The sequence below is a fragment of the Hyperolius riggenbachi genome, chromosome 3 (assembly GCF_040937935.1).
Source record: "Hyperolius riggenbachi isolate aHypRig1 chromosome 3, aHypRig1.pri, whole genome shotgun sequence".
NCBI classification, from domain to species: Eukaryota; Metazoa; Chordata; class Amphibia; order Anura; family Hyperoliidae; genus Hyperolius; species Hyperolius riggenbachi.
In genome coordinates this window covers 76,616,810-76,636,032 of record NC_090648.1, presented here as the reverse complement: position 1 = coordinate 76,636,032, position 19,223 = coordinate 76,616,810, and the positions used below count along the sequence as shown (strand labels likewise).

At 44.1% G+C, this 19,223-nt stretch overlaps 1 protein-coding gene across 5 annotated transcripts in view; it reads left to right on the top strand.

Annotated features, from left to right (window-relative positions):
• Positions 1–19,223, top strand: part of COL5A3 (collagen type V alpha 3 chain) — a 340,614-nt gene that overhangs the window by 246,284 nt on the left and 75,107 nt on the right. For all 5 annotated transcript variants that reach the window (XM_068274411.1, XM_068274408.1, XM_068274409.1 and 2 more), the window contains 10 exons: positions 2,412–2,492; positions 2,921–2,977; positions 3,275–3,328; positions 6,334–6,387; positions 7,113–7,166; positions 13,192–13,245; positions 16,161–16,214; positions 17,468–17,512; positions 17,640–17,738; positions 18,018–18,071. In XM_068274411.1, the coding sequence (XP_068130512.1) occupies positions 2,412–2,492; positions 2,921–2,977; positions 3,275–3,328; positions 6,334–6,387; positions 7,113–7,166; positions 13,192–13,245; positions 16,161–16,214; positions 17,468–17,512; positions 17,640–17,738; positions 18,018–18,071 (606 nt within the window). The remainder of the gene's footprint in view (positions 1–2,411; positions 2,493–2,920; positions 2,978–3,274; positions 3,329–6,333; positions 6,388–7,112; positions 7,167–13,191; positions 13,246–16,160; positions 16,215–17,467; positions 17,513–17,639; positions 17,739–18,017; positions 18,072–19,223) is intronic.

Here is a 19,223-nt window from a genome sequence, read left to right as displayed (position 1 = left end):
TCACTTACAGTAAGTAGCAGAAATCTGACAGAAAAGACAGGTTTTGGACTAGTCCATCTCTTCATGGGGGGATTCTCAGGGATTTATTTATTTTCAAAAGCACTCAGTGAATGGCAGTTGCTCTGTCCAACTGCCAAAAAACTTTGTAGCAAGCAGGGAAGCCGGCCAGCATCATTGTTTAAACCCTTTTTAGGGAATATCTTTATTAAAGAAGAGAATCCCCTATGAAGAGATGGAGTAGTCCAAAACCTGTCGCTTCTGTCAGATTTCTACTGCCTACTGTAAGTGACAGCAACATAGGAAAAAAGTAATTTATGGCTCATTTTACTCTGGAAAAAAAACGACTTTTTTTTGTGCCTATGTTTGCACATATTTTAAATTTTTTCGCCATTGTGCCCCTTTAAATGACTACTTAACTCTTTTTTTTTTATCTCTCCTTATCTAAAGTAAGTCATAATTTATCTCTCCTTTACTAACTTAACTCATGGTTTATCTCTTTGACTTGCATTAACATTTTTCACTGCTTATCTGTTTATCTCTTGAATTATCTCTCCTTATTTGCTTATCTCATGCATTAGCTCTTGTTACAGGTAAGGTAAAAGGGGAACAGTAAATTCGGACGCCTGAGGCAAGTGGACAAATCGGGCACCGCCATTCACTCCCATAATAAATATCGTTTAATGGGCGCCCGACAGAAAAAAAAGGGCGCCGGAGAAAAATAACGTTTTATAAGCGGCGCCCGGAGACTTTTACTGTTTTATAACTGCTTCTCATGATTACACATTATTTTATGATTTATAATTTTTTAAACATTATTTTTAAACGAAAAACAGTACAATGTTTTTTAAAACATTATTTTTAAACGAAAAACAGCACAATATTTTTTGCACACGTTATTAATGCTTATCACAGGGGGGTCTTAGGTTTAGGCACCAACAGGGGGGTCTTAGGTTTAGGCACCAACAGGGGGGGTCTTAGGTTTAGGCACCACCAGGGGAGTCTTAGGTTTAGGCACCATCAGGGGAGTCTTAGGTTTAGGCACCACCAGGGGGGTCTTAGGTTTAGGCACCAACAGGGGGGTCTTAGGTTTAGGCACCAACAGGGGGGTCTTAGGTTTAGGCACCACCAGGGGGGGTCTTAGGTTTAGGCACCAACAGGGGGGTCTTAGGTTTAGGCACCAACACAGGGGTCTAGGGGTTAGGGGTAGGTACAGGGAGGGTTACTTACTATTTTTTTTTAAACGTTATTATACGTTTCACTTTTTAAATGGAAGTTTAACGTTTTCACAATTGCCAATTTCATGCACATTATTTAATGATTTATAACTTTATAAAACATTATTTTTAAACGAAATATAGTACATTATATTTTTAAACGTTATCCATGCTTATCGTTTAAAACCCCGCGCCCTTTTTTCCCAGCGCCCCTTTTTAACGTACGCGGTAAAAGATAAGTCAGCTTTGCGGATCAACCCCATTGTCAGGTTGAAAGAAAGATATACCCGTATTTAATTTGCTTTTTCTCAGGAGTTTTCTCCTAGGAGATAATTTTTCATTTTCTTTTTAAAATAACTTTTCAGCACTCTGCAATTCAAAAAGTACCAAAAAGTAGGTAAAAAACGACTTATTCAGAGTATATTCTTTCTTGCTGGTGGCTTAACCACTTAATCTACCACTACAGTATATCAACGTCATCTGTGGCATCCTCCAAGCCACCATGACATAGATATACTGACTAAGTTTGCAGCCCTGCTGTGCACGATCGGGAGCGCTTCCAAGCGCACCCTCCGGGACTCTCAGCTACCTTACTAATTGGTGAAAGGGAACATGTTCCCGTGTAGCCAATTGGAGATTCCCCCGCGGATTAATGATCACCGCTGTAGCCAACAGCGTGATCCTTCATCTCGCCATCCTCCGTGCACAGATAGCCTAAAAAAATGTAAATAAAGCTGCCTCTCTCACCTTACCTCGTTCCAGCGATGAGCCTGCAGCCCGAGCCTCCGATCCCCGCTCTGCACTCAGCCGCCTATTGCCGGTTACCCGGGTCCCGGCTTGATGACGTCATCAAGCCGGGACCCGGGTAACCCGGATTAGTGCATTAATTAAGTCTGAGGAGAAATAAAGAAGCAAAAAAAGACAACCCAGCATGCCCTGAAACTTCCTTTGTGCGGCAACGTACCAAATAAGAGTCAGGTAAACTGGGGAATGATCATTTACCAACAAGAAAAGTAATAGTGATTTCAACTTTTGGATTGCCTGGTTAGCATCCTTATTACTTGTTTACCAGAAAAAAATAAAGAATTCATTTTTGATTTTATGCCTGACAGTTACACTTTAAAAAGATGACATGCTAATGTTTATAAAGTAGACTGTCACTTGTATAGAAATATTTCACCTGCTTTTCCTACACAGTTCCAGTATGGCGGTGATTCCAGAGGACAGACGGTATCATTTCAAGAAGCTCAGGCACAATCCATCTTGCAGCAGGCTAAGGTAGAGCATTTCATAGAAAATAGCTGATCTGTGCAGTGATTCCTTTGGAACTGGTAACTCTGCTTCACGGATCTGAAAATGCCATAAGTGGCAATTACATCATTCAAGGCGATTATCAGTGCTTGGTAAATGGCACGAAGATTAAGATTGCCTGAAGAAAAACCTGTGGTCTTCAGTGAAGACCTCGAAAGCTGCTTTTTATAAGACAGTTGATAAATGTATCCCTAATGTGCATTCTCATGAGTCCAGGGAGAAGAATGGGAGGTCCAAACTTTCTCCAACATCACAGCCAAATATGTAATTTAAAATGTAGTTTTTATTACAGCTGATATATTTTTATGCAGGTTGAAGGCCTTACACTTTTTACTTAGAAATCACTTGCAATTTCTGCTACTGACTTTTTTTTTTTATTTATTTCATGTCTTTAGCTGGCCATGAAAGGTCCACCAGGCCCAGTGGGCCTCACCGGCCGATCGGGTCCTCTTGTAAGTATCTGCCATTTTGTCATCATTGTAAAGAATCGGTAAAGTCGGATGAATGTGGGAGGGGTTTGAGACTCATATGGTGGAGATTTGGTGTGAAAGTAGAAACTAGGAAATGAGAGATGAAAATATGGGAATAGTGAAAACCTCTATCTATTTCTATTGCTGTTCCTCACTACCTTTGTGTTAGATGGGCTTTTAAAATACAGAAATTATGATATCAATTACACATCACATTGATTAAATGATTAGAGTTAGATGCCATTAAAGGCTTGTAATGTGTACTGCTTTCTTTTGTAGGGTCCTACCGGGCCATCTGGACAGAAGGGTGACTACGGTGACTCTGGTCCTCCGGTGAGTTCTTCTATACCTACATTGTATTAAATGGTAATGGGTCTTTATGAGGGATATTAGTTTGTGCTGTGGCATATCTCATCAGACTCCATGTCACACAGCTCCTTCTGTCTGTGTCACCCTGTGGTGGGAGGGGACAGACTCCATGTCATATAGCTCCTCCCATCTGTGTCACCCTGTGGTAGGAGGCACAGACTCCATGTCACAAAGATTCTCCTGTCTATATCACCCTGTGATGGGAGGGCAGACTCCATGTCACATCGCTCCTTCTATCTGTGTCACCCTGTGGTGGGAAGGGACAGACTACATGTCACACAGCTCCTTCTGTCTGTGTCACCCTGTGGTGGGTGGGACAGACTGCATGTCACACAGCTCCTACTGTCTGTGTCACCCTGTGGTGGGAGGCACAGACTCCATGTCACATAGCTCCTTCTGTCTGTGTCACCCTGTGGTGGGAGGGACAGACTCCATGTCACACAGCTCCTTCTGTCTGTGTCACCCTGTGGTGGGAGGGACAGACTCCATGTCACATAGCCCCTCCTGTGTCACCCTGTGGTGGGAGGGACAGACTCCATGTCACATAGCTCCTCCTATCTGTGTCATCTTGTGGTGGGAGGGACAGACTCCATGTCACATAGCTCCTCCTATCTGTGTCATCTTGTGGTGGGAGGGACAGACTCCATGTCACATAGCTCCTCCTATCTGTGTCATCCTGAGGTGGGAGGGAAAAGACTCCATTTCATATAGCTCCTCCCATCTGTGTCACCCTGTGGTGGGAGGGACAGACTCCATGTCACATAGCTCCTCCTGCCTGTGTCGCCCTGTGGTGGGAGGGACAGACTCCATGTCACATAGCTCCTCCTGCCTGTGTCACCCTGTGGTCGGAGGGATAGACTCTATGTCACATAGCTCCTCCTATCTGTGTCACCCTGTGGTGGGAGGGAATAGACTCCATGTCATAGAGCTCCTTCCATCTGTGTCACCCTGTGGTGGGAGGCACAGACTCCATGTCACATAGCTCCTTCTGTCTGTGTCACCCTGTGGTGGGAAGGGACAGACTACATGTCACACAGCTCCTTCTGTCTGTGTCACCCTGTGGTGGGTGGGACAGACTGCATGTCACACAGCTCCTACTGTCTGTGTCACCCTGTGGTGGGAGGCACAGACTCCATGTCACATAGCTCCTCCTGTCTGTGTCACCCTGTGGTGGGAGGCACAGACTCCATGTCACATAGCTCCTTCTGTCTGTGTCACCCTGTGGTGGGAGGGACAGACTCCATGTCACACAGCTCCTTCTGTCTGTGTCACCCTGTGGTGGGAGGGACAGACTCCATGTCACATAGCTCCTTTTGTTTGTGTCACCCTGTGGTCGGAGGGACAGACTCCATGTCACACAGCTCCTTCTGTCTGTGTCACCCTGTGGTGGGAGGGACAGCCTCCATGTCACATAGCTCCTTTTGTTTGTGTCACCCTGTGGTCGGAGGGACAGACTCCATGTCACACAGCTCCTTCTGTCTGTTTTACCCTGTGGTGGGAGGGACAGACTCCATCTCACTTAGCTCCACCTATCTGTGTCACCCTGTGGTGGGTGTTACATAGATCCTCCTGTCTGTGTCACCCTGTGGTGAGAGGGATAGACCCCATGTCACACAGCCTCGCCTGCCTGTGTCACCCTGTGGTGGGAGGGACAGACTCCATATAACATAGCCCCTCCTGTGTCACCCTGTGGTGGGAGGGACAGACTCCATGTCACATAGCTCCTCCTGTCTGTGTCACCCTGTGGTGGGAGGGACATACGCCATGTCACACAGCTCCCCCTGCCTGTGTCACCCTGTGGTGGGAGGGACAGACTGCATGGCACATAGCTCCTCCTGCCTATGTCACCCTGTGGTGGGAGGGACAGACTGCATGTCACATAGCTCCTCCTGCCTGTGTCACCCTGTGGTGGGAGGGACAGACTGCATGTCACATAGCTCCTATCTGTGTCACCTTGTGGTGGGAGGGACAGGCTCCATATCATGTAGCATCTCCTGTCTGTGTCATCCTGTGGTGGGAGGGACAGACTGCATGTCACATAGCTCCTCCTGTCTGTGTCACCCTGTGGTGGGAGGGACAGACTCCATGTCACATAGCGCCTCCTGTCTGTGTTACCCGGGAGTGGGACGGACAGACTACATGTCACATAGCTCCTCCTTTATGTGTCACCCTGTGGTGGGAGGGACAGACTGCATGTCACATAGCTCCTCCTGTCTGTGTCACCCTGTGGTGGGAGGGACAGACTCCATGTCACATAGCGCCTCCTGTCTGTGTCACCCTGTGGTGGGAGGGACAGACTCCATGTCACATAGCGCCTCCTGTCTGTGTTACCCGGGAGTGGGACGGACAGACTACATGTCACATAGCTCCTCCTTTATGTGTCACCCTGTGGTGGGAGGGATAGACTCCATGTCACATAGCTCCTCCTGTCTGTGTCACCCTGTGGTGGGAGGGACAGACTCCATGTCACATAGCTCCTCCTGTCTGTGTCACCCTGTGGTGGGAGGGACAGACTGCATGTCACATAGCTCCTCCTGTCTGTGTCACCCTGTGGTGGGAGGGACAGACTCCATGTCACATAGCGCCTCCTGTCTGTTTTACCCGGGAGTGGGACGGACAGACTACATGTCACATAGCTCCTCCTTTATGTGTCACCCTGTGGTGGGAGGGACAGACTCCATGTCACATAACTCCTCCTGTCTGTGTCACCCTGTGATGGGAGGGACAGACTCCATGTCACATAGCTCCTCCTGTCTGTGTCACCCTGTGGTGGGAGGGACAGACTCCATGTCACATAGTGCCTCCTGTCTGTGTCGCCCTGTGGTGGGAGGGACAGACTCCATGTCACATAGCGCCTCCTGTCTGTGTTACCCGGGAGTGGGATGGACAGACTCCCACCATTATTATTTAATGACTGTTCTTGCTACTTTATGTATTAATGCTATTTTCCTTCTTTGTAATATGTACAGGGTCCACGTGGCTTTCAGGGAATCTTGGGTCCTCCAGGAAAGATTGGTAAACGAGTGGGTATCAATCAGCGTATATTCTTTCTTTACAAAACAGTTTATGAGTTTGCAGTTTTAATAAATACAGTGAATCTCCTTGGTAGCATTGCCTATCTCCATCTTATTCCATTTACATTCTTAAGGTGGCCATACATCTTTCGACTTGGCAGCCGATCGACTTTCTGATTCGATAATTATTATCGAATAAGATGAAAATCGGTGCCACCAAGAGACATGCCCGATCAACGATGCAACCAATTTCAGGCCAAAATTGGTCGAATGTAATGATTGGACATGCTGCAAGATGTCGTGGTCGATTGGGTGCATGACGGTTATAGCGAGCATTATCGAGACAATATCCCTGATGCTGTTTCACCGGTCTATAAATGTGCAACCGTGTGTGCATTCATACATTACCTGTCCTATGTCGCCCACCACGCAGTGCCCATCAGTCTTTCGGTTCTTCCTCTTCCTTTTGCGCCTTCCACGCCACGTATAGCGCATGGCTTGAGTGTGACTTGTGTGCGGTGTATGGGCAGCCGACAGATCTCTCTCAAATCAGATTCGATCATCAGAGAGAGATTTGTCTCTTGGTCGAATCTGCCCATCATGGCCTGATGTATGGGCACTTTTAATTTGTCTCCATCTTCAGTCATCTTTCCATTGTCTCCTCCTTATCTATTCTTCCATTCCTCCTTGTGTTTCTTCTGTTTTCCACTTACCAGTATTAATTCTTCTCTCAGGGTCGGTCTGGAGCAGATGGAGGTCGCGGTGTGCCTGGGGAAACCGGAATTAAGGTGAGGCAGGATTCTTTCCTGGAAGAGCCAGTTGAATGGTTTACTTTTTACTAAGATGACAACAGAGGTATAATTAAACTTTTTTTAGTGTACATCCACTTCCATATCTGAACGTACACAGCTTTCATACAGCCAAGCCAGATTTCCATCTCGGCAGCCTATAGGCTCAGACGATCTGGTACTTAAAACTCTGTCACCGCTGAACCCAATGTAATCCTGGGTTTATCCGCCAATCCCCAGTGCCAGTATGCTGCTGCTCCCATTCCCTGGCCAGCCTGGCACTCATCTCTCCCCATGGCCAATGTGCCCACACTTACCATTCTAGAGCCACACTGATGTCACCACCCGTGGAGCATAGACAGCTAGATGGCCCATCCAGCTCTCTATTCTCCAGGGACAGTGATGTCAAGGAGGCACCAGAATGGTGAGTGGGGCTTTGTGAACCCGTGACAGCCGCCTGTCAGCATGCTGGTGCCTCTAGGCTCATGCCTAGTGTGCCTAGAGGTAAATGCCGCCCTCATATGGCCATGCTGAAATGCAATAGCTTATAATTACCAACAGTTGTTTTAATTAGATCCTGAGTTGTTGGAAACATGCGGCAGACATCTACAACACTGCGTTCTCTGACACCAGACTATGTCTTATATAGCTCCTTAGAGCAAACCTAAAGTGAAAATAAACTGATGGGAAAAACAATTGTACCTATAGTCACATTATGTGTTTAACCACTTCAGTCTATCTGAACGACTATTGTCGTCCAGATAGACACCGCTCAAGTCTAACTGGATGCGTATATGCGTCCAGTGTTATAGCGACAGATGTGAACGCATGCGCACACGACCGCCGCTCTTACCCGATGGCATTTCCATAGTGGCAATTGGGGAAGGAAACCAAGTTTTCCCCTAACCAATCGCAGTGCCTGGAGTGAATGGGCTTGACCCCGATCAGGGGCCATGTACGTTCATAATAATGTAATAAAAGTAAAACGTAAAAAAAAAAAATGTAAGCACTTCCTGGTAAACCAGGGTAGTGTTTCTAGCGCAATCTAGTGGTGAAAAGTTAAATAACACACCACATATTTAAAAAAAAAAAATAACTAATACAATTAATCCCTTCGAAAGCCACCTCCCCCCCCCCACACCCCACTTACCAAATAATCACACAAATAAAAGCTACAAAAATCCATAAATGTTTGGCTTAGCGCCTTATGGTAGACTTTTTTTTAAAAATATGTGTGCCATTAGGGTATTTTACTGTTATTTCGATACATAAGGGCTTGCAATTGACTGGACATAAAAATAAAAAAAAACAGAAAAAATACGCCTTTACTTCTAAATATTATATTGCCACCATACAATGTACTAGGAGCATAATTTAAATGTGATAGCCGGGACTAATGGGCAAATAAAATGGGTGGATTTTATTTATAGTAGCACTGCTTATTTTAAAACTATAGGGGATGCAATTGGAGAAATAGTGTATTTTTTTTTCTTGTTTTTGCCTATAAAACACATAGATAATAAAGTAATTACTGAAAACAAGTATCACTCACAAAAAGCCTAATTTCAGGCGAAAAAAAAAAGATATAGATCATTCAAGTTTGAGAAGCAGTGATAAAGATATGGCCAAATGAATGCGAGGAGCGCCAACAGGTAAAAATGGCTTTCGGCTTTAAGGGCAAAATGGCCTGTAGGCTGAAGTGGTTAAAACCAAAACATCAAGTGTAGATGAATGATGACAGTTTTTTATGTTTTACAGCTACTACCTTAAAGAGACTCTGAAGAAAGCCTTGTTTTACTACAAAATACTCTTTAACATATTAGCCCTACCTAAACCGCCGCTGTAATCTATCTAAATCCCCCCAAACTCCCTGGGGGGCAATCCGGGCAGCGCTTCCGTGAGAGGCAGAGCTATGAGCCGCAGCTCTGCCTCTCAGCGCGTCTATCAGCCCAGATCGCCACCTCTCCCTGCCCCTCTCAGTCTTCCTTCACTGAGAGGGGCGGGGGAGAGGCGGAGATCCGCCGCTGACAGACACGTTTAGAGGCAGAGCTGCGGCTCATAGCTCTGCCTCCAACAGCAGCAAAATCCACGACCAAGAAAGTCGTGGATTTTGCGGGGGAGAGGGATGGGGGAGTTAGGAGTTAGGGGGGATTTAGATAGATTACAGCCGCGGGGATGCGGCGGTTTAGGTAGGGCTAACATGTTAAACAGAATTTTGTAATAAAAAAAGGATTTTTAAGAGACTCCAGTGTCTCTTTAACCTATTTTGGTTCCTGGACGTAGTTTCTACGTCCAGGAACCATGCGCGCTTCCGCGCGCTCCTGCGGCCGATCACGCGCGTGCAGCGCACTCCCGGCCGCGGATTCGGTAGCCACGGAATCAATGTATGGGGCTATGGTGCCCGATCACTGATTCCTCTCCCCCGCTGAAAAAGCGACAGCTTCTCTCGGAAGCTGCGCTTTTTCTGGCTGTTCCCTTCCCGATGCGTTACTCTAAGCGTGTGCTACGCTTAGAGTGACGTCATGTAAACAAACTCATGGCCGCCATCTTGTGGCCAAAAAGTAATACTACACCTGTAAGAAAAAAAAAAAATTAACACACATTTACATTATAAATCTATTGTTTACCTCCCACCCTCCCAAAACTACCCAAATAAAATGTTTACTATAAAAAAAAAAAAAAATTACAATAAAAAAAAAACATGTAAATATTTACCTAAGGGTCTAAACTTTTTAAATATCAATGTAAAGATGAAATATTTCTATATTTTTTTATTTTAAACTTGTAAATAGTGATAGATGCAAAATGGAAAAAATGCACCTTTATTTCCAAATAAAATATTGTCGCCATACATTGTGATAGGGACATAATTTTAACGGTGTAATAACCGGGACATTTGGGCAAATACAATATGTGAGTTTTAATTATGGAGGCATGTATTATTTTAAAACTATAATGGCTGAAAACTGAGAAATAATGAATTTTTCCATTTTTTTCTTATTCTTCCTGTTAAAATGCATTTACAGTAAAGTTGCTCTTAGCAAAATGTACCCCCCCAAAGAAAGCCTAATTGGTGGCGGAAAAAACAAGATATAGACCAGTGCATTGTGATAAGTAGTGATAAAGTTATAGGCTAATGAATGGGAGGTGAACATTTCTCACGTGAAAACGACGGAACGCGAATGGGTTAAACACTTGACCTTTTTATCTGTTTCCTGCACTTACTTATTTGTAACGTACTTACTTGTTTAGCTACACAAGAGTTCTATGGTCCGTAATAATTTATAAGTTACCCTACAGTCTGACTGCAGAGAGATTATCATTTAGAGCTTAACGCTTACAGTGAGAAAAAAAATGTAACGGCCTATTTTAACTTCTATGTAGGATTTAGACTGTACACATTCATATCATTACATCACATGTCATTTCAAGTACCTTTTTACTGCATCCAAACTAGGAATAAAATCTCTGGAGGCTTAATCCTACACAGCATAGGCTTAAAGTGAACCCGAGGGTGAGAGTAATATAGAGGCTGCCATATTTATTTCCTTTTAAGCAATATCAGGTGCCTGGCTGCCCTGCTGATCCTCTGCCTCTTCTAATACTTTCAGCTGTAGACCGTGAACAAGCATGCAGCATATAAGGTGTTTCTGACATTATTGTTAGAACAGACAAGATTATCTGGATGCCTGTTTCTGGTGCAATCCAGACACTAATGCAGCAAAATAGATCAGGAGGGCTGTCAGGCAACTAGTATTATTTAAAAGGAAATAAATATGGCAGCCTCCATATCACTCTCACCTTGGGTTCACTTTAACTACACCTGCTTTTTGCACTGCCGCTGTGATCACACTCACGCACCATGACACAGCTGACTTACTGTTTATATAAGGGCCAGTTTCATTAGCTCCTTACCTGTGAGCAGTGTTAGCCAATCACAGTGATCACAGGGTCAAAATTGTAAAAAAAAAAAAATGCTCAGTTCCTTAACCCCTTAGCAGCCAATTTATTTAGAGGCTTGCAAGTGCTCTAGGCCAATTTATTTTAGCACAAGTTTTTATTTCTTGTTTGTTACATTTGCTTGTTTCTAATTAGTACTGCTGTAATGTGTATTTATGGCCACTTGTCACTAGGGGGCAGTGTGAGACAATAAAAGAGGACTTCTGCTTTCAGTTTCTGTATTTTCTGCTAGCAGCGAGAGAGATCAAAATATTCCAAGAATTTACAGCACACCGAGTTCTGCCAACTGAGATCAAGAGCAGTACTCAAAATAACTCTATTGAAGCTGCTAATGGGTTAAAGCAGAGATCCCCAAACTATTTCGGTCGAGGGCCGGGTCAACATACTTCAGAGTGCCGAGGGGCCAGAACATACATAAAATGATGTTGAAAAACATTACCTTAAATCTAGGTATTGATGATTCCCCCCAATCATGCCCAGAGGAGAACTCCCAGCAGCAGCCATTCAGTCATGTGGTGCCCGAAGAACGTCTTTGTGCACCAGACAATGAAGCATACCCAGGTGACAACTTGCCATCCAGTGTCAGCAGGTCAGCAGTGTCACCTGATGCAGAATTGGATTGGAAGCCAGCGAATGACTGCTCACTGGCTCCTACAGTATGGGGATGGGTTGTGCCAGCACTGCTATTCTATATGTGGGCCACTGACATTTAAGGGTGCAGTGGGCCACATCTATAAGTTATACATTTTGGTTTGGGGGGCCAGTGAAAAAGCCTCGGGGGGGCAGCATTCCCCGGGGGCCTTAGTTTGAGGACCACTGGGTTAAAATATACCTGAGTTAAATGGTAAATAAAATATGGATGCTATTGGGGCCTCTGGATCCTCTAGTCTAGAGGCTTACCCCGTCCTTCAGCATCGGGCCGTTCCAGCGCTGTCAACTCCGCAAACCTGCTCACAAGGTCTTGCCAACTGCTTTCATCTGCACAGTAGTACAGGTTCAATCGAGGTCGGCTTTTTCTGCTGCAGCCTGAGCCGGTCTGTGCTGCTGCGCCGTGGCAGTGCAGCCACACGCCCACGATCTTTGGGGGTCTGAGTGCTGGCGGAGTAGCATGGGGGACACCTCTCAATATCTCTAGCTATTCTTATTATTGCCAGTATGAGTTAAAAAAAATGTCTACATGAGTCTAATTTTTGGAGATCCCAGAAGAGTTTGTTTCTCTTTTCCTTACAGTCCGTATAAATTTGGCAGCTGCTTCAATAGCTGCCTCTTGTTTTGGATCAACAATAGTGAAAACAGGCCAGGCAGGAGGGGAGGGGTGACTTTATCTGGAGGTTGTAAAGTCTGCAGTGACGTTCCATAGCCATGTTACAGTGATGAGCAGCTCTGCACGGAATCTCAAGCATGAATCTAGTAGAGGAGGCGTTCGTGGTCCGTGAATTAGGATAGATTTTCCTTTTAAGTTCCCAGCGCAGTATCACGAGTGAAGAAAAATGATATCTGCTGGATCTGGCCATGGAATTTCCATGCATTCAGCCAACCACACCTTTCTAATCATAGCCTAATGCGGGGGAACAGGGGGTTCTACAAGTCAGAGAATGAGCAGATGCAGGCTACTAAACTGCATGTGTTCCTAAATAGTAGCACAGGAGCGAAAATAGGCAACTCCTCTGCTGCTTCCTGTCATACATATATGCTGAAGGAGTACCTTGGTTTGTCAGTACTGTTGGCATTACCTGATGCCAAGAGCTGAAGACAATGGGGTTGAGCTGCAGATGTTGGAGAACATCAGTGAACATAAGTGGTCCAGCAATCTGCATTAAATTAGTACAGGGCCTCTTTCACAAAGGAGGCTGAAGGTGGTAAATTCACCACCTTTCAGCTGCTCTCAGCCGTCTCTCGGCTTCATTCAGTGCCCAAATGAATGGTGTTTGAACCATACAAATGCATATATAGTGACCGAATCATGGCATTACCTGACAGAAGGCACCAAATGGTTGAGGCCATCTAATGAAATTGTGTCGTTCTCTATGTATATTATAATGGCTCTCTGTTTTATTTTGCACAGGGGGATCGTGGATTTGATGGCCTGCCAGGACTTCCAGGGGAGAAAGGTCACAGGGTAAGCAAAGAGACTGAACACAGTTTAGATGGTTAATCTGTGGTCTCATCATTAAGGGCCTATTTCCACAATGCCCAATCTTCAGCTCTTCCCCGCAGGCAAGAGGGGCAGGGAAACGCTGCCTATCGCTTTCATGGCTTGCTGTCCTGATCACACTGCTGTGCCAATCTGGACGACATGCTGCAGATTTCTGCAGAACGTAGCCAAATACCTATAGCATGGCACGACTCAGCAATTCAGGCTATGGCTTTGCAGCACTACGGGAGACACGGCCGAATCAAAAAAAGCCGCAGCTTCTAGTGGAAACCGGGGTCCTTAAAGGAGAACAGTACCAGTCTGTGTCATGTACCCTGAAGCCTGTACGCATCACCTGCATCAGGAATCTATATGTCTGCATTACCAAATCACATTTTTCATTATTTTTTAATTGGCAGAAAAATTTTTGCCAGAAAAAATGATCTGGTTCCTGACATGAACCTCATCACATAAGCTCTTACTGTAACTCATCACAGACTGCAGCACATCTCCCAAAACTTTTAACACAAGAAAGAAGAACCATTAAGCCACACCCCTGCCACACCTTTAACCACACCCTCGGCACACCCCTAGTCACACATACCATAAAGATTTCATAACAAAAATATGTTGTTTTATAATTCAAACCAATCTGGTCCTTTTCTTTCATGGTTCATTTTCTTTCATATTAACTCGAAAAAATTAGAAATATATCAATTTAAAGTATGGGACTAAAGTTTAGCGTCAAACACATTTTTCAGTACAAAAATACACACATATATATATATATATATATAGATAGATAGATAGATAGATAGATAGATAGATAGATAGATAGATAGATAGATCTGTACATCAGTCCTGAAAGAGGGACAAATGAAGAAGAAAGAGGGACAGAGGGATTGGGTTTCCAAAGAAGGGCTGTCCCTCCAAAAGAGGGACGGTTGGGAGCTATGCTGCAGGCAGAACTCAACGAGGCTGACTCATACACACCAGTACAAAGAGACATCGAGTACAGTGGAGCAATTATCAAGGGTAACCAATCAGAAACCATCAGCTGAAACTTCATTGGGTGCCTTAGACACCTGTCTTGATAACTCAGCCCCAAAGAGTCTATAACTTTCAATCAGAGAGCACCTATCTAGTGCACCTGGGTAGGTTTTAAGGAGTAGTTACAGGGGTGTAACTAGGTGCCACCGGGCCCCCCTGCCGAAATTCTAAGTGCCCCCCGCTCTGGGCCGTTTTGGGGGGCTGGAGAGGTCGCAGCATGAGGAGAAAGCCATGCTGCACTTCGGCAGCGAGGAGGGACGGTCCCCCCCCCCCCCCCTCACCTTGGGCTCTCCCCTCCAGCATCAATACGTTTGTGTGTGCAGCGGCGGGCAGATACATACCTTCCGTGCACTCCAGCATGGACGTTCCTCTCTCTAGCCTCTGGCGCGACTTCCTGTATAAACAGGAAGTCGTGTCAGACACTAGAGGGAGAAACGTCCACGCTGGAGTGCACAGAAGGTATGTATCTGCCGCTGCCCGACGCTGCACACACAAACGTATTGATGCTGGAGGGGAGAGCCCAAGGTGAGGGAGGGGGGGGGACTGTCCTCCCTCCCCGCCGAAGTGCAGCATGGCTTTCCCCTCATGCTGCAACTCCTCCACCCTCCCAAAACAGCCCTGAGCGGGCTCCAGAGGGGCCCCCCCCACGGGGGCAGGGGCTACAGGCCCTATTGTTATGCCAGTGAGTAGTTAGATACAACTATTTTACAGAACCTGTATACATAATGATGGGATATACAGAAGATGCAAGGGTATAGATATACTGTAGTTACCAAATGAATGTAGAAACAAGGTTTTGAAATATTCGTATCAATAAGATTATTTCTGTTTAGTACATAGTGGTTTGTATCATATGTGTTTTATTTGTTTACTGTTTAGAAATAAAAAAAATAAATAAATAAAAACGGTATTTTTTTTATTAGGATTGGTGAATTTCACCTTTCTATAAAGATGCAGAGCAGGTTGTGGGATGAGTTAGTAATTTTTCTATATACAAAACATGAACAACACAGCTGCAGTGCTGACCACAAAGAGTTCTTTTTTCAGCAGCAAAAAAAAAAATAGAGAAAGTAGGCAGGATTAGGTGTTCAGCACGTTGCTCACCACAGGACAGGCTGATTCCTTCCCAGCTGACTACCTTGTGTGAGTGTTTATTGCATGAAGGAAGAGTTCGAATAGTGACCACAGACCTGGTCTGTCTAATAAACTTGCAATGTAGTCTCGGCAGGAAAAGTATCTACAGGAACCAGCTAGCTAGGTTCTTGCAAATGTACTAAGATGTGCACTAAAGAAATAGAAAGCAGAACAAAGGAGTAAATGACCCCCCCCCCCCCCCCATCTGTGTCAATAAGAAAGAATTAGTGGCTGCTTGGTCCATCTTCAGGGCTGTCTGCCTTCCCCACTTCTGATTACTGTAACTATGAGACAAATAAGAAGGTATCAGCATTGTCAGTCAGAACTGCTCTCCTTACATCTCTATGGAGTGGTAACAGGAAGGGGCGGGGCATGGTGGCCAGCTTGATGAAGATCACCACTGTTGTCATAGCAGCAAAATGAAGAAGACAAGAGATGAGGGGTATTAGGAGCTTTCCTTTGGAGGTGAGTATTATGTGCTTCCCCTGCAGGTTAATTTTTACTGTAAATTGACTTTTTTTTAAAAAAAATCTTTATTTTGTGGCAAAACCTAACATATCAAACAAATGTGAAAAAAACGTACTATACATTCCTTTTGCCATTGGACTGTTCTTTGTGAATATTTGAAAACCCTTAAACAGAACACTGATTTACTTTTAAATAGTAGTAATAGCAGTGCTTTAATGGTAACAATTGTGTTGTGTTCTCTGTTCTAGGGAGATGTGGGAAGCCCAGGCCTCCGCGGTGAACATGGAAAAAATGGCGACAGGGTAAATGAGATTGGAGAAATAAGCATGTGTTACAGCTGTGGCTACAGACTATGTCTAGGAAGTACATTACAGTGAAAGGCTTGGTCATTTACATTTATATTACAGCATCAACCCATATGATGCATTGTGGGTGTTGTAGCCGAAATACGAAGAGACATCAGAATCAGAATACTGTATCTCACCAAACATGACTGGGTCCTGCCCGGAGTTGGATTTGGCACATACGTAGTTAGCTCACAATACATACAATATGCAGTACAATACAATACTGTATGACACAGTCTATGTATATGGAAACAGTCAGGTCCGCCACGTAAGGGAGGGGGCAACACTGGTGGCAGAGAAGCGAGGGGAAAAAAGGGTTTCTATGCCTTGCGGTCCTGGTGGAGATAGCCCGAAACCTCCAGCCTGATGGGAAACCAATGGCCTGATGGTTAAAATGGTCAAAAAAGAAGCAGGGCCTGATTTATACTTGTTTATTCTCTAGTCCAGATATCCTGTGCACATCATTTCCCTTTACCTAGGTGATGTCACTTTCATTTCCCTGTAGAACAAAACAATTTTTCAAATTTTGAAGATTAATTATCTGATAACGTCATCTTGGTTATGTACTCAACCAAACCAAATTATGCTGTTACATAGTTTGGTTGAAAAGACATCTGTCCATAAAGTCCAACCCAAAAAAACAATTACAAAAAAATGAAATCAATAAACATTAGGTACCTTTCTCTCCTGCACCCTCACATATCCCAGTTGATCCAGGGGAAGGCAAAATAAGTCTACATTGCTTGGACCAATTAACCTTCAAGAGGAAAAAAATCCTTCTAGACTCCGGGTGGCAGTCCGATAAATTTCCTGGACCTACACTGCCAGGAATGCCCTTTAATAGCCGTGGTTGTCCATGCCTTTGTTTATGGTGGTACAGATAACGTAAAATATATACTTAATGGGCAAGCAAAACATAGACATGAAATATTGGTTGGAAGATCGGAATGCTATAAGCTTTGTGGAATAGCTGTGCTGTAAAGGTGCATTCTGGTTTCGACTCAGTCATCATATACAGTATTGCCATTGAGCTGATATCCCCAACACTATCCTATTTCAAAAGAACAATAGCAAATGGCCAGAAAGATTAATTTCCAACATCCATCCTCTGCTTTGAGATTGTTCCTCAGGCAGAGGTGTCTGCAGTATTTGTGTAATACCCATAATGCCTTTGTTATGAGTTCTTCTGTGTTCTGTGTATCTTCTAGGGTTCTGTTGGACCATCTGGGCCTGCTGGTTCTCCTGGAGAAGCAGTAAGTATTTATATCATCTGCCATATATTTGTTATACCTACAACAGGCATGATGCCTTGTTTTTTACTTAACAGAAGTTATTTTGAATCTGCTAAGAAATAAATAAGTGTTTTGTCTCTGCTGTCAGGGCCCACGGGGCTTGGTAGGTCCACGCGGGCCTCCTGGGCCACCAGGTCAGCAAGGTTTGAATGGAATTGACGGAGCTCCCGGTTCAAAAGGAAACCAAGTAAGTAACTGATTTATGAGAAAAAGAGTGTATATTTGGGCAGCAAAGAAAAAAAAAGAAAAGAAAAAAAAAACAGTTCTGCTTTGGTTTAGATCTATATTTTAAAGTTTCTATCAATTTGTGGTTTCAATTAAGTAGATAGCTATAATAAGCATGTTTTCTTACGTATCTCCTAATAGAAATGTGGCCATACCTTTACCAGTACAATTCTCAATTAATATTTTACCCTGGTCAATGAATGGTCTTCATGCATCATGTTTACATCTTTTCATTTCATAGGGCATTCAAGGAGACAGTGGACCAAATGGGCAACAAGGAAACCCTGGGCCTATGGTAAGAGATAAGCCAAAATACATCTTCAAGAACCTAAGAAATTCCAACTGAATAGAAGTTTTCAAACTAGTTGTAATATCTTGGGGGTGCATAACTTGGGCTTAACAACATTATTAGTGACACTGCAGTATAGTAAAGCAATCACAAGATGTCACTGTCTGTAATGATCTCTATAGTATTGTGATTTCCTGTATTTTCTCTGTGTTCCAAGTAAGCTGCATTACTTGATGATAGTGTATGATTTATCTCTGCAAGATTTCCTCAGTAAAGGGTTCTAACTTGTTATACTGGTTGCCTATTTGCATCTACCTACCACTCTGCTCCATCAGTATCTACCATACATGTCTTGGGGACTTGGTTTTTAGTTTTCATTTTCTTCTCCTGTCCATTTCTTATTCTGTCTTGCATTTATTTTACCTTAAGGAAAAAACAAAACTAGCAGTGTGGGATTTAATTAAAAGGTAGAAGCTTCTGTGACTGTAACCAGCCTTTAAAAATAAAAGAATGCAAGCTAAAACAATTGTTCCTTAACAAGAGGGAGTAATTCAATATCACTTAGCAGCAGCGTGCAACGCTGTTTTATAATTTTTACCTAGACATTTTAAGGGCAATTCATACCTTCAGTCAGAAAACTCAAACAGCTAACAACTAGGTATTTCTTTAACTTTAAGAGAACTGTGTTCTTCTTGATGAAGCACACCTTACCTGATTCAGTCCTATCAATTAATTTTAGCTGTGCCAAAAAAATGTGGGAGGACGTGGGCCCTCGAGGACCAGAGTTGGATATCCCTGCTTTAAATTATCAACCAATTCAAGGTCGGTCGGCACACCAAATCAAGTTCCCAAGCACATTTATTGAATGCACAGCATGACAATTGTTTCGGGGCCACAGAGGGTCCCCTTCATCAGATAAGTGCAGACATATGTCTGCACTTATCTGATGAAGGGGACCCTCTGTGGCCCCGAAACAATTGTCATGCTGTGCATTCAATAAATGTGCTTGGGAACTTGAATTGGTGTGCCGACCGACCTTGAATTGTTTGTACTGAACTGATGTTGCTTCTACATCAAGGTTGAGCACCCAACTATTCACGGCAAGGTGTGCCAATCCTAAATCTGTTACCGTGCTTTAAATTATCATCATGTATGAGA